General features: G+C 36.7%; 1 protein-coding gene across 4 annotated transcripts in view; it reads left to right on the top strand.

Moving 5' to 3' along the window:
• SOAT1 (sterol O-acyltransferase 1) overlaps window positions 1-12,597 on the top strand; it is a 61,847-nt gene extending 49,250 nt beyond the window's left edge. The window contains exons 7-17 of one of the 4 annotated variants that reach the window (XM_059056371.2): window positions 684-791; window positions 1,882-2,164; window positions 2,905-2,983; window positions 3,545-3,626; window positions 3,930-3,975; window positions 4,669-4,798; window positions 6,400-6,497; window positions 7,620-7,718; window positions 8,757-8,892; window positions 9,729-9,874; window positions 11,389-12,597. In XM_059056371.2, coding sequence (XP_058912354.1) covers window positions 684-791; window positions 1,882-2,164; window positions 2,905-2,983; window positions 3,545-3,626; window positions 3,930-3,975; window positions 4,669-4,798; window positions 6,400-6,497; window positions 7,620-7,718; window positions 8,757-8,892; window positions 9,729-9,874; window positions 11,389-11,445 — 1,264 coding nt within the window. In that variant the 3' untranslated portion in view covers window positions 11,446-12,597. The remainder of the gene's footprint in view (window positions 1-683; window positions 792-1,881; window positions 2,165-2,904; window positions 2,984-3,544; window positions 3,627-3,929; window positions 3,976-4,668; window positions 4,799-6,399; window positions 6,498-7,619; window positions 7,719-8,756; window positions 8,893-9,728; window positions 9,875-11,388) is intronic. The other 3 variants (XM_059056377.2, XM_059056383.2, XM_067030890.1) reach the window with 3 other exon arrangements.
• The last annotated feature ends 1,205 nt before the right edge of the window (window positions 12,598-13,802 follow it).

Here is a 13,802-nt window from a genome sequence, read left to right as displayed (position 1 = left end):
TAAAAAATCAAACTATTCTGATGGTTAGAATCACTGAGTACTCTATGAATGTTTAATAGGTTTGTTCTGTATTCATGTAAATACATTGGTTTTGATACTTCTTTTTGTACATTTGCCATCTCTTGCTCCTCCTTTCTGAACTTTTGGTTCTGTATCTAGTTTCAAAGGAGGAGTTGGAGGTAAGAATGATTATTGGTCCTCTGATAAATTCCTTGAAGTTGTGCATCTAGAACAGAAATTTTCTAATTAGGTAAACCACTTCAAGAGAGTTTCGATGGTGCTGTCTTCTTGATACATAAATTTTTTTCATCTCTTCTTTGGCTAGCCAACTTTGAGACTTGATAGTTTTCTCAGATTTACTTATTTTAGAGCCCCGATTGTGTAGATTTTATGGGAAAAAAAATAGGCAATGTAAATTAATTGTGGCGACTTCATTTGTGAACTGAAAATTAAAGGTGCATTTTGAGTAGGTAATGAATATTTCTTTTGAAATGCTGTCTGAGTTGATTATCATTGATTTCTTCATTAGAATACTGATATTCATGAGTAATGTTCTGTGATTACTGTTTGAGATGTTTTTGGAGTGTGGATTAAGCATCTTCTGAACTGCTTTGAAGTAAGTCTTTAATATATGGTATTTTAAAATTAAATATCGATTAATTTTATTTGAACTACATTTACAGTGAGCTGTTTGAGGTGGACCACATCAGAACGATATATCACATGTTCATTGCCCTTCTCATTCTCTTCATTCTCAGCACACTTGTAGTAGATTACATTGATGAAGGAAGGTAAGACAGTATACCTGTTTGCTTAGTTGATGTATGGGGTGTTGGGAGTTTTCACTATATTTAAATTTTGAAAAAAGATGATTTGATTAAATTGCTTCAGAAAATTCCAAAGCAGCTGATTTGAGGGTGAGAGTTCTCTCTCCTGAAAAGTACAACTAAAAAGAATATTAGAAGTTTTATGACTTATTTATAAAATGGTCTATTTTAATAGACCATCTTAGTAGTTTCTAGGTAGTTTTCCTAAATGAGAGAATATTGTATATATGACTTAACAACTTTTCTGCTATGGTATGCATTTTAGGTTGTTTCTAAAAATAGGTAGTTTATTGGAATTTAACATTTGAAAAACATTTTTAATATAAAAATCAAATTATAACTAAAAACGACAGTGTGATAATCATACATTGAATTATGTGCTTTATTAGTAAATTAAAATTTGAGATAATCATAATAGTATATTAGATTTTCAAATTGTACTATTTCACTCTGTAAAATCATCTTTTGTACATAAATGATTGCTATTTAAATATTTTAAGTATTTACTTTGCCATAGCATATTTTAGAGTTTAAAATGTATTAATGTGAGAATCTAATCTTTGAGAAATTCAGAGTCTTGTTAGGTTAGTAGTTTAGGTATCTTATGTTTAAAGACCATAGTATCCTAGAGCTTTTATTATTATTATTATTTTTTTTGCGGTATGCGGGCCTCTCACTGTTGTGGCCTCTCCCGTTGCGGAGCACAGGCTCCGGATGCGCAGGCCTAGCGGCCATGGCTCACGGGCTTAGTTGCTCCGCGGCATGTGGGATCTTCCCGGACCAGGGCACGAACCTGTGTCTCCTGCATCGGCAGGCGGATTCTCAACCACTGCGCCACCAGGGAAGCCCTGTCCTAGAGCTTTTAGAAAATAGATAAATAAGTTGTGAAGCTGAGGCTTAGGAGCACAAGTGTTATATCCATGACTTATGTGTATTAGTGTTGTTGTGTCTTCTAAAGTAGAAAGTTTTGGGTCTGAAAGTTTTTAATTTTATAAATCAGTGCTTATTAAAAATCCACTTCTGTGTTCTTTCTCTGTACTTTTTTTTTCCCCAGGCTAGTGCTTGAGTTCAATCTCATGTCTTACGCTTTTGGCAAACTTACTGTTGCTATGTGGACGTGGTGCACCATGTTCTTATGTACACTTACAGTTCCCTATTTCCTGTTTCAACGCTGGGCCAGAGGCTATCACAGGAGTTCTCATCCAGTAGTCCATTCTCTCTTGCATTGCTTCCTTTTTGTGGTCTTCCAGATTGGAGTTCTAGGTTTGGGACCACTTTATGTTGTATTAGTGTATACACTACCACCAGCTTCCCGATTCATTGTTATACTTGAACAGGTAAGGTTTTGAGAGTTGCTCAATACAATGCTATGCTTAGTTAATAATAATAATAATAACAATAATAATTGTTATTTTTGGTTGTATTATTTGGATAAATTTTCATATCTGGTTCTTTGTGCTATTATCTATAAAATTAAAAGTGTTAAACTACATCATCTTGTCTTTTAAAATTAGTTCTAGCTTCAATGTTCTCTGATTCTTGATAATTGAAATAAATTACATTGAACTGTTCTGGATGAATTCAAATTTTGTTCTTGAACACTTTTTGTAGAAGCCATCTAAAGTATAAAATATTTTTGTAATTAAAAACTCTACTTTTGAAGTGTCAGATTCATTGTTTTGTCATATAGCCATCTAAAAGATTTATTTTGTTTGTACGCCCTTCAGAATTTTCTGACTTTTATTGGCTATCTGTAATGCTCGGTTTGGCTGTCTGTAATGCTCTGTTTGACTGATGGAAAGGACCATTTCAGGAGACTTTCTTTGAATAGGCTTTTAATTTCTTAATTTGTAATATACCTGTAACAGATGGTGCTGTTAGTTGTGAAATAATTTGAGTAATAACATGTCTCTCTTTAGAGTTTGTTTTTCATTTGTTTTAGTCCATAAAAGTGAGTTTGAGTTGGTATATACAAAATTAAGTTCTTTGTATGTTTATAATCTAGTGCTGTTCTGTGGTTGCTTATAAGAGACCAGACAATGAAAGAAAATTCATCTTTTTTCCCCCTCCTTTGTAGATTCGTTTGATAATGAAGGCCCACTCATTTGTCAGAGAGAATGTGCCTCGGGTACTCAGTTCAGCCAAGGAGAAATCAAGTATGTAATTCCATAAGTCAAAGGATTATTCACAGGGTATTGGTGTTTATTGAGATGGCATATTACATTCTGTAGACATTATGTTTAATTTTAAATACAAGGATCCAAAAAAAAAAAAGAAAGAAACCTGTTGGGAGGGGAGAAAAAAATGTATATATGATCTGTATTCGTTTGGAAGACCTTCTCACTGTTTCCTGATTGTTCCTGTTTTACCTTTGGTCCCCAAAATTTAAAACATTGATCATTAGACTCTTGCAACTTTTGCGTTATTTGTATAGAATGTTAATAGAGTCATTACACCCCGTGTGCTTATACTTTTCTTGAATTGCTGCTTCAAACTCTAGAAGTTATGTCTAAGTCACAGGAGTAACTTAGTTTAGAGGGATTGGTAATATTCAATTAATTGAGGAATAAGAAGTCATTTTGGGAGAGCAGGAAGAAACAACATGAGCTAAGGAGAGGTAGCTTTTTGTCTTCCCTATTCTGTGCTTATTTTCCTCTTTCAGTTTTGCTGAAAGAAATTGAAGAGCCTCCCATCTAAGCATACTTTTCCTTTTCCAGGCACTGTTCCAGTACCCACAGTCAACCAGTACTTGTACTTCTTATTTGCTCCTACCCTCATCTATCGTGACAACTATCCCAGGTAATGGCATTATGAAGCAGAAATGGGGTAGCACCAGGAGTGTGCCAGGAAGGAGGTGGGGTAGGTAGACCAGTTCATGTAGGGCTACAGAGCAGTTAGAATGGGCTTTAATTTTCTTACTGGCATGGGAAACCCCAAATCTTGATTCTAGCAATCTGATTTGATTTCAGTCATTCTTGACAGAATTATACAAGTATTTCCTATGTCAAAATGATGTTCTGTGTGGGAAGATACTGTGAGGACCTTTTTTAAAGTTCATTTATTTACTTTATTTAGAAAGTAATTTTGTTTCTTCTGTTTTAGGACTCCCACTGTAAGATGGGGTTATGTGGCTATGCAGTTTGCACAGGTAAATTTTTTTTAAGTGCCTAAGGTTTGTTGGCTGGTGGGAGATGGGGATTTGAATATAATAATAATTTAATATATTTAAAGTGTTTAATTCACGTCTCCTGGGGGTTCTAGAACTCTTACTATTTAAACTAGTCCCAGTTCAGTAAATGGTGTTTGCTTTGCCAATACATCAAAACTAGTTTTCTGCAATTAAAAAAAAAATTTTTAAGTAAAATAACTCCATTTGGTTACTTCAGTATGCATCTACATTAATTTCCCCCTCACTTTCTGTTTTTTGTTTTATTTTTGGATGTATATCTGTGTGGATGTGGTCTGACACTCCCTCGACCCCTTATCAGAATCATAAATCCCAGAAGATCCCATTTTAAAATCTTGTGTCAATCAAATACCCATTTATGAAATAGGTTCTTTTGTTATGAGTTTCATGTAGCAGGAAAAAGAGATTTCAGAGTCTGATCTTTTAAAAATGCCATTTGGTAAAGGGTTGGGAATAGGTATGGTAGAAATTAGGCTTGAATACTATCCCTGAAGGATTACAGTTCGGCAATCTTACATACTAGTGTTAAATGGAATATATATATAAACGTTAGTTTACAGGTCACATATATATGTTCTTTTGAAGGAAAAAAAATCACTTTTCATCTTTCCTGATCAAGGTCTCTTTATTATAATTATCTTTGTTATGTTCCAGGTTTTTGGTTGCTTTTTTTATGTGTACTACGTCTTTGAAAGGCTCTGCACCCCCTTGTTTCGGAATATCAAACAGGAGCCCTTCAGCGCTCGTGTTCTGGTCTTATGTATATTTAACTCCATCTTGCCAGGTAACATGGGTACTGGTTAATTTGGCTATTCATAAAGTTGCAAGGAAAATAGAAAGCCATTGCATGTGAGCACCTTTGATTTACCTGCTTTTCGCTATAAACTCATCTATGCATCTATACCCATCTTTAACCTCTTTCCATCTATCTGACAGATGAAGCATCCTTCCAGTCCCTGGCCAATCTTTCCATTTGTCTTCTTTCACTCAAGTTTTGCTTTCTCTGACTGTGGATAGTCTGTATTCATGCTTCATCTTCCCGTTCACTATTCAGTCACTGTAATCTTGCTCCTAATCTGACGAGGCCATTGAAATGGGCTTTATTAAAATCTCTAATCTCCTCCAGTAGTTGGCTTAGCCCTTATTCTGTTTGATCTCCATGAAGCATTTGGTGCTGTTGACCACATTTTGAAGTCTGTCTTGCCGCTCTCATTCTCCTGTCTTTCTGGCCATACCATACAAAGCAGTAAACCAGACATACATACTCTTTATTCTCTGGAAGCTTGCAGTTTAATTATATTTACAGTTTCCTTTACTTACTGTTTTTTCTCTACCCATTAAATGTTGGTATTGTTTTCTGCCATCACGTTCTTTCTTCCTCTCCCTCTCTCCCAGACATCTGCTAGTAATCCTCCCTGATTGCCCCTCAAGATTTACTCCAATAAATTCTTTTATCTGTCCCTCTGATGGGATATGTGTTACATGTGTGTGTCTTCCTCACTAAGCTGCAAATTCCATAAGCTAAAAGATTGTGTCTTATAGCCAGTCATAGTCTCTCCTACATTGTCTTATACATAGTAGACTAATACTTTTTGAAAAAACAAGTGAATGAAAAGGATGGGCATGTAAATGGGTATTTTAAAATATAGTGTAATATATAATATACTAAGGTGCTGTTGAACTTTGTCTCATAGTGGAGACGACATTTAACATTGGGTATTGAAAAATAGGCGTTTGCCCGGGCAGAGAGGTGGTGGAAAGTTGCTTCCAGGTAGTGGGATGGATTCAAAGGCATGGAGTATTTTGGAATGGCAGAAGTTCAGTTGCAGATGATGTTTGCTACATTGGGAGTAGAGGCAGAGATAAGTTAACCTTGTCACTATTGACATTTTGGACTGGATAATTCTTTGTTTGGGGGGCTCTCATGTGCATTGTAGGATAATAGCCACATCCTGGCCTCTAACAACTAGATATCATAGCACAAGGCCCACTTCTTGAATTGTGATAACCAAAAATGTCTCCAGAATTGCCAGCCATCTCCTGGGGGCAAAATCTCCCCCAGTTTTAAACAGCTGGTTTAGAGGAATACACGGCCAGATTTTAAATGGCTTTTACTACCAAGTTAAGCCATACATCTAGGCATTTCCATTAAAAACAGGCTGGGTCATTTTTGTCTATAAAACCCACTTGGAAGAAAGTGATTTCTTTATTAGGTTAAAATAATTAACTTTCAAAATACACTGTATCATTTCTGGAATGGGTAAGCTGGAATAATAGCTTTTGGTTTACAAAATAATTCCAGCTAAGCAACTGACGACATATAATTAACTGATTGGTATGTGAGTGATTTGGGAAGAATCTTAATATTGTTCATCTTATTTTTAGCTGTGCTGATACTCTTCCTTAGTTTTTTTGCCTTTTTGCACTGCTGGCTCAATGCCTTTGCTGAGATGTTACGCTTTGGTGACAGGATGTTTTATAAGGTAATGTGTACTTGGACTCATCTTCTTTTCACATTTTATTTGTGTCCTCATTGTTAAGTATTTGAGCGTTGTTGGCTACTAGCTTTTTAACATAAATGTTGTGAAATCATTTTCTTCCACAGGTTTTACCAATATTAAGTCTGAAATTCTGTTACTGATTTAAGTGGCGTAGTCTTGTCTTGTCTTCTACCTCTAAATCTGCTCCCTTAGTACCGCATTTGGTTCCTACTGGATCCTGTATTGGTGATTACAGTGGGAAAGCAGGTGTCCAGAGGGCATTCTGAGACTTTGCTGACATTTTATTCATTTGAAATCGGCTGTCTGGTGCCGTAGGAGTGATCTCAGCAAATTATTCAATTTAAGATTGTTGAACAGTTTATGAAGGAAATAACTTTTCCCTCCTTTATTTTGAAAGGCATTAATTCTGCTTCAAATAGTATTCTTACACTTCCAAAGTTGGAATTAAGTTGTAGAGTAGAGACAGAGTGGTTCACAGTGTTCTGTAATCCCACCTAAAGCCCTCTAGAATTTTGTGTCTGTTCATGTTTTGGCAACACTCCAAGCCTACCCCTCCTTTCTCAAAGAAGCAGGGAGTGCGGGTTGCAAACTTTATATGTCTTATTCCACTGGTCTGATCTTAGAGTAAGAAACAGGATATATATAAAGGAGCACCAGGACTTGGAGGTTGCCACCAGCTCACTCGTGGTACAACTTAAATTTTGCTATTTATGATACCAGAAAACTGCTCTTGAGGGTTACCACACTATCTAAGTTTGTGTGACCTTAGAATTCTCTCTTTGTGTTTCAGCAAGGTAAGGGGGATTTACTGATTGTTATTTAGATGAACATTAGATTTAATGATTATGTTGTATATCTTCCACCATAACTTGTGTGATAAAGAGATAGTGAACCTGGGAACTTAATCATCCATAGAACTAGGATTAATGTCACATTGAACACTAATAACCAAAATGCCTTTGAAGATTTTTCTGACACCAGTGTATGGACTAACAATTTATCATAACACACTCTAGGTGTTATATTATGTGTGTATATTCTCTGGGAGTAGGTTTTGCTTTGGTTCTGTGTGTATTATATGTATACCTTTGCTTTTTTCCTTAGGATTGGTGGAACTCCACATCATACTCTAACTATTACAGGACCTGGAATGTGGTGGTCCATGACTGGCTATATTATTATGCTTACAAGGACTTTCTCTGGGTAAGCAGCAAGATTTAGTTGATGTTGTTTAAGAAATGGAGATTCTTTTCCAGAAAGTATTACTATTGTGCAGCTGGAGGAAGTTATACTTAGTTGTCTTCAGTTCTCTTGTGAGCCATTAATGTCTTAAGAAACCACCTGCTTTGAATAGCACTGCTTAGAGACCAGTGTCTACAGTTACTAGGACTAAGACCATTTTTTTTGCTCTGGACTTTTATTTGACATGACTACAAAGTAAGAATGCTTGCAGGCATTTGGAGAAGTTGAAATGATCCACCAGTAATGGATCGTTTTGTTGGAGTCTCATTGCCAGCAAATAATCTCCCCTAGCTTTTTCCATTTGTTTTTTTGTTTTTCTTCCTTTGTTAGAAGTGGAGAAACCACCTATGTTCGGATTTACAACTCTCTGATATAGATTATTAGTATATGTCTTTGAGACTTTCTTTAGAGCATAACTTATTTAGACTGAAGAAAGTCTTGAGTCTCATGGTTGATTAACGTTGGTATCTCTGGATTGCAGGTTTGAATTGTTAAATAAGGGCACTATTTGGCTAAATGACAGTGTGTTGTGGTGCAAATAGCACAGTATTAAAATGTTCTTTCATTTATAAATGTAATTTGACTTATGGATGAGGCAAGTCCCTTGTTTCTAAATCTTAGTTTTGTTACCTGTAAAAATGGTACCTGCCCAATCTACTGTACAATGCTACTCTAGATTTGATGTGTCCGTTTATATATGAAAACTATGTTTTGTCAACCATAGTTACAAATATGTTATTAATGTTTTTGAAAATATGCTCAATCTTTCAACATTAATGGTTTTGAAAATGCCTCATTTAGTAAAGTAAGGATTTTTAAGCATAAATGTTTTTGTCATTATTTTAGTACATTGGATTACTCCGAGTAGACTTAGAAAATCAAATATGAATATAATTAAATAGGTGCCTTTAGTGTGTGTTAATTATAAGTCTTATGTAGTTCATGTTTAATTACTTACTTTCTGAAAATTGCCTATCTAATATTTTCCTTTTACCCTAGTTTTTCACAAAGAAGTTCAGGTCAGCTGCCATGTTAGCTGTCTTTGCTGTGTCTGCTGTAGTGCACGAATATGCCTTGGCTGTTTGTTTGAACTTTTTCTATCCAGTGCTTTTCGTGCTCTTTATGTTCTTTGGAAGTAAGTATCTTGGCATCCCATGAGTACTGAGTATTATGCTGAAAGAGAAATTTAGAAAATAAAATATAAAATCAATGTAGAAAACTAGATAGTAAATAGTAATACCATTTCAAGGCAATGTTTGTTTATCAGATGGTAAGAACATTAATTTTGAGTAATTATGTACAACTCTGTTGCAGGATGCTTACACTTTGATGTAGAGAAATGAACTAAATAAGCTCTTGAAGACTTTTGATAACACTGACTTGGTAGCTCATAAAAACTATAAACAGGGGCTTCCCTGGTGGCGCAGTGGTTGAGAGTCCGCCTGCCGATGCAGGGGACGCGGGTTCGTGCCCCGGTCTGGGAAGATCCCACATGCCACAGAGCGGCTGTGCCCATGAGCCATGGCCGCTGACCCTGCGCGTCCAGAGCCTGTGCTCTGCAACGGGAGAGGCCACAGGAGTGAGAGGCCCACGTATCACAAAAAATATATATATATAGCTATAAATAACCTCGCCATTCTTAAACTCTGTTAAGTGTTTACCCTCTGAAAAAAAATAACCCTTTTTTGGGTGGGGTGGAGAAGGACAAGTTAGAATATGAATGCATCCATGAAATATGTTTTAACCTGTTCTGAATACTGACTGATTTCCAAATAATCACTGATTAATAAATTTCAACAGTGAAGCTTCATTTGTACTTATGGGACCAATGACCAGCATAGAACGTGTATATACACAGTTGATGCTGTTTATGATAGCTAAATGATTGTAGCAGATATCTGAGGCCCCTCATCTCCTGGTAGATTTTGTTTTGATGACTATATATATTTTTTGTTGTTTTCCTAACTTTAGTGGCTTTCAACTTCATTGCCAATGACAGTCGGAAAAGGCCAATTTGGAATGTGCTGATGTGGACTTCCCTTTTTGCGGGCAATGGAGTCCTCCTGTGCTTTTATTCTCAAGAGTGGTATGCACGTCAACACTGCCCCTTGAAAAATGTGAGTCATCAATCAGGCTGGAGTGGTGAAGTAACCTTATTTGTCCCCTGATTGTGAGCGTTGGTGGGCAGTGTTAAGGGGAAGGGAGTAGTGGAGATGGTGATAAATTAATGTTAAGGGGAGGGAAATGTGGAGTAAAAGCAGTAACTTATCTTACTGCACTGTCCTTGAACTTTTTCTTTTCTTTGGTTTTCTTCCCATTGAACTCTCCTAGTTCTTGGTTCTCTCTCTCTTTTTTTTCTCTTTATCTGATTTTTCTTTAGCTCCTTCTAATATTCTTCCTGTGCCCTGAAAATGTAGATCTTCTCCAAGGTTTTCCCAGTGGCATGTGTATCCACCCCCAGCCCCAAATATGCATCTTTTACCTCTTCCTTCCCAAAGTAATAAACTCTATAAAAATGTCCAGCTAGACTCATATGCCTAGGAGCCCATTTCCCTTTTTTTGTTGTTGTTTTCTTGTTTGTAATTTTGTAAGAGTCTCATTCTTAGAGCTTTAGCTTTCAGCTGCTTATAGAAAACTCCCAAATATCGGGGGTGGGGGGCTTCTTGATACATCTGCTTGGGTATTTCTCATGGATACCTATAACTGAAGATATTCAAAGTCAAATTAATCAGTTTCTCTCCCAAAGCTTCTACTGTCCACCCTGATTTTGCTATGCTGCCCTCACATCCCCTCCTTATTTCCTATGAGTCCCCTTTTTGCATTTGAACTAACTGCTGTGGACTCTGGACTCTGTCTCTGGTCACTCTGCTCTTTGCACTCAGATTTCACCTGTCAGATTTTATCAAGATCTGATTTGGATGCAGTGTCGTCCATGAAGCTTATTTATTTATTTATTTGGTTGGTTGGTTGCACTGGGTCTTAGTTGCAGCTCCCTGGCTCCTTTGTTGTCGCACATGGGCTCCTTGCTTGTGGCATGCAAACTCTTAGTTGCGGCATGCATGTGGAATCTAGTTCCCTGACCAGGGATCGAACCCAGGCCCCCTGTGTGGAGTCTTAACCACTGCACCACCAGGAAAGTCCCCATGAAGCTTTTTAAAATTCCTGCTCTAGTCTCTTCTGTTTCTGAACTTTCATAGTATTTCATCTGTTCCTTATTTAGGTAATTCAGTAGTTTAAGCTTTGTATTATAGTAATGTGTGTATATTGTCATCCTTAACCTACCGCCATTTAGATTTTGGGCTACTAAAAATAGGACTGTGCTAAAACAAAATGCAAGATACAGAAAAAAGGTAGTGCCTCTTTAGAATTTGCTCAGAAGTCCATGCAGTTGTGTAGACTTTACTGGACTTAGCTTCATGTAAAGCTTCTAAATCAAGTAAATCTGTGCTATGTATAAAAATGATGAACATCTTTTCAATTAGTGAGCTGCTTATAGCTTGAAGGTTACTGAAATGCTGGGAGGCATTTTAGAGATGTGCCATGTGTAACATTAACACCCCCATCTACCCCATATCTCATACGTACAGTGCACACAAATAAACTCTTCCATTCTTTTTTTTTCCCCTCAAAGCCCACATTTCTGGATTATATCCGGCCACGTTCCTGGACTTGTCGTTATGTGTTTTAGAAGCTTGGACTTTGTTTCCTTCCTTGACTGAAGATTGGGTATTCTACCTGATTTGGGGCCAGCATCTGTCTCCAGCTGTTACTGAAGTTATCTGTGTTATTTGGACCACTCCAGGCTTTACAGATGGCTCACTCCATTACTAGGTTTCCTGAAGCTGAGTTGTTAGAAGTTTCCTGGAAGCTTGTACACTTTTAAGCAGTTCTTAATTTTTTCCTTTTTGGGAGAAGGGAGACTTGTAGCTGATATAATGACAGATTTTTGCTGGGTCATATCAGCTTAAACCTCAGAAATTCTGTTTTGTTTCTTGATTGCATCGAATTAGAGACTAAACATCATGTTTTCTTGGCCACTGAATTAGCCAAAACATTGATGAAGAAATCATTTAAGTACCCCTGGCTTAGAAATTTGTTCATGTGCATTGTTGGAATGTATGCTAATTAACCATGCAATTGGGAAAGAAAATAATGTGGAGTGTTTTGCTATTTCTAGTAGAGAGAAAATATCTATTTTTTCAAAGATAATCTTGTTATATATCCTAATTTGTATTTTTTTTAAAGTTCAGTTCTATTTTTATCTTGTTTTTGCTATACAGTGTAGGTCATGATATCTGTGAAGCAAAATTATCCCTTTCACGTTGAACTCTTGAGTTTGCATCCATAATATTATAATTGAGGGGGACAGAAGTAGGAAGGGAAAAAGAAGTGGCACAGGACAAATAAAAATATTTCCTCTTTTAACTTCTAAAGTAATTTTTAAAAAGAACTTGCAGAGTCAATCATGTGTTTAAATTATTTTATTGTGGAACTTATGTGGAAGATAATTTTTGTTGTTTAAACTTTCAGGTAATGACTTCTTTGAAGTTATTTCGAAGTAACCTTTGGTACAGTTATTTTATCTAATAAATACTGATGTGAATTATTTTTCAGACTAGTAAGTCTGTAACATAATATTAATAACCACCATTAATATTAAAGGGAATATTAAAGATCCAGAAGCTGGCTTCTGCATTTGCTCAATTATTATACTTTTAATGGTAGTGTACTTTAGTTGTAATAAATTAATAGGTGATCATTTTCAAGAAAATGTACTTTATTGTGTGATGTTCCATGTTATCAGATGCCTATAGCTAATACAGTGTGGTGTGTAGGAATTATTTTGGTTGTTTGAATGACATATGATTATGTTGGTAAAGACTGAGCTTTGGAAGGGTTTTTGAAGACCATGTAGGTTCAACCCAAAGAAGGGAGACTTATGAATTACCCAAAATTTGAGAAGCAGCCAACTTGAGAAACTATCTTGGTATTTTAGCAGCCCTACTGCTATCCAGAAAGTTTTGAGAAATCTTTTTCAAATTGTTTTCAAAAAGTTAGTTTGAATCTCACAAGAAGGTAAGTAGAGTTTCTTAATAGTCACAACTTAATTTGTACCGCAAGTTCTCAGCTAAGTTTCCCATACCTTTGGTCCAGTTGAGTTTAGGCAAATCCAACCTCAACAGACAAAAGTGTACCTCAAAGAAGGTTATTTTTATTTTACTATTTTTTTTTTTTTTTTTTTTTTTTTTGCGGAGCACAGGCTCAGCAACCATGGCTCATGGGCCCAGCCGCTCCGCAGCATGTGGGATCTTCCCGGACCAGGGCCTGAACCCGTGTCCCCTGCATCAGCAGGCGGATTCTCAACCACTGCGCCACCAGGTAAGCCCAAGAAGGTTATTTTTAAAAGGGTATTCCAGGACTTCCCTCGTGGCACAGTGGTTAAGACTCCGCCCAATAATGCAGGGGACACGGGTTCGAGCCCTGGTCCAGGAAGATCCCACGTGCTGCAGAGCAGCTAAGCCCGTGCACCACAACTACTGAGCCTGCGCTCTAGAGCCCAGAGCCACAACTACTGAGTCCGCGTGCCACAACTACTGAAGCCCGCATGCCACAACTACTGAAGCCCGCACGCCTAGAGCCTATGCTCCACAACAAGAGAAGCCACCACAGTGAGAAGCCCGCACACCACAACCAAGAGTAGCCCCCGCTTGCCGCAACTAGAGAAAGCCCGCGCACAGCAACAAAGACCCAATGCAGGCAAAAATAAAATAATAAATAAATAAAATTTTTTTTAAAAAGAAAAGTAATGAGTTTAAAATTTCTTTCCTATAAAGTATTAATGATAGTAATCATTAGTTTGGGTGTGTTATCTAAGAGAACAACTAAGATCTCTAACTTTGTCATAAATTTGTTAGAAGCTCTTATTCTCAATTCTGGGTAGTGAGGAAAAATGGAGGGGTTTTTTGTTTTTGGTGGATTAATTACTGCAATTGCCTAGGTAAAGTTGCTTCCTCATGTTAGAGCTTAATTAGAAAACTGAGGCTG

This window comes from Kogia breviceps, chromosome 1, assembly GCF_026419965.1.
Source record: "Kogia breviceps isolate mKogBre1 chromosome 1, mKogBre1 haplotype 1, whole genome shotgun sequence".
Classification (NCBI taxonomy): Eukaryota; Metazoa; Chordata; class Mammalia; order Artiodactyla; family Physeteridae; genus Kogia; species Kogia breviceps.
The sequence above is the reverse complement of the archived record's forward strand: the minus strand, read 5'-3'. Positions and strand labels throughout refer to the sequence as shown.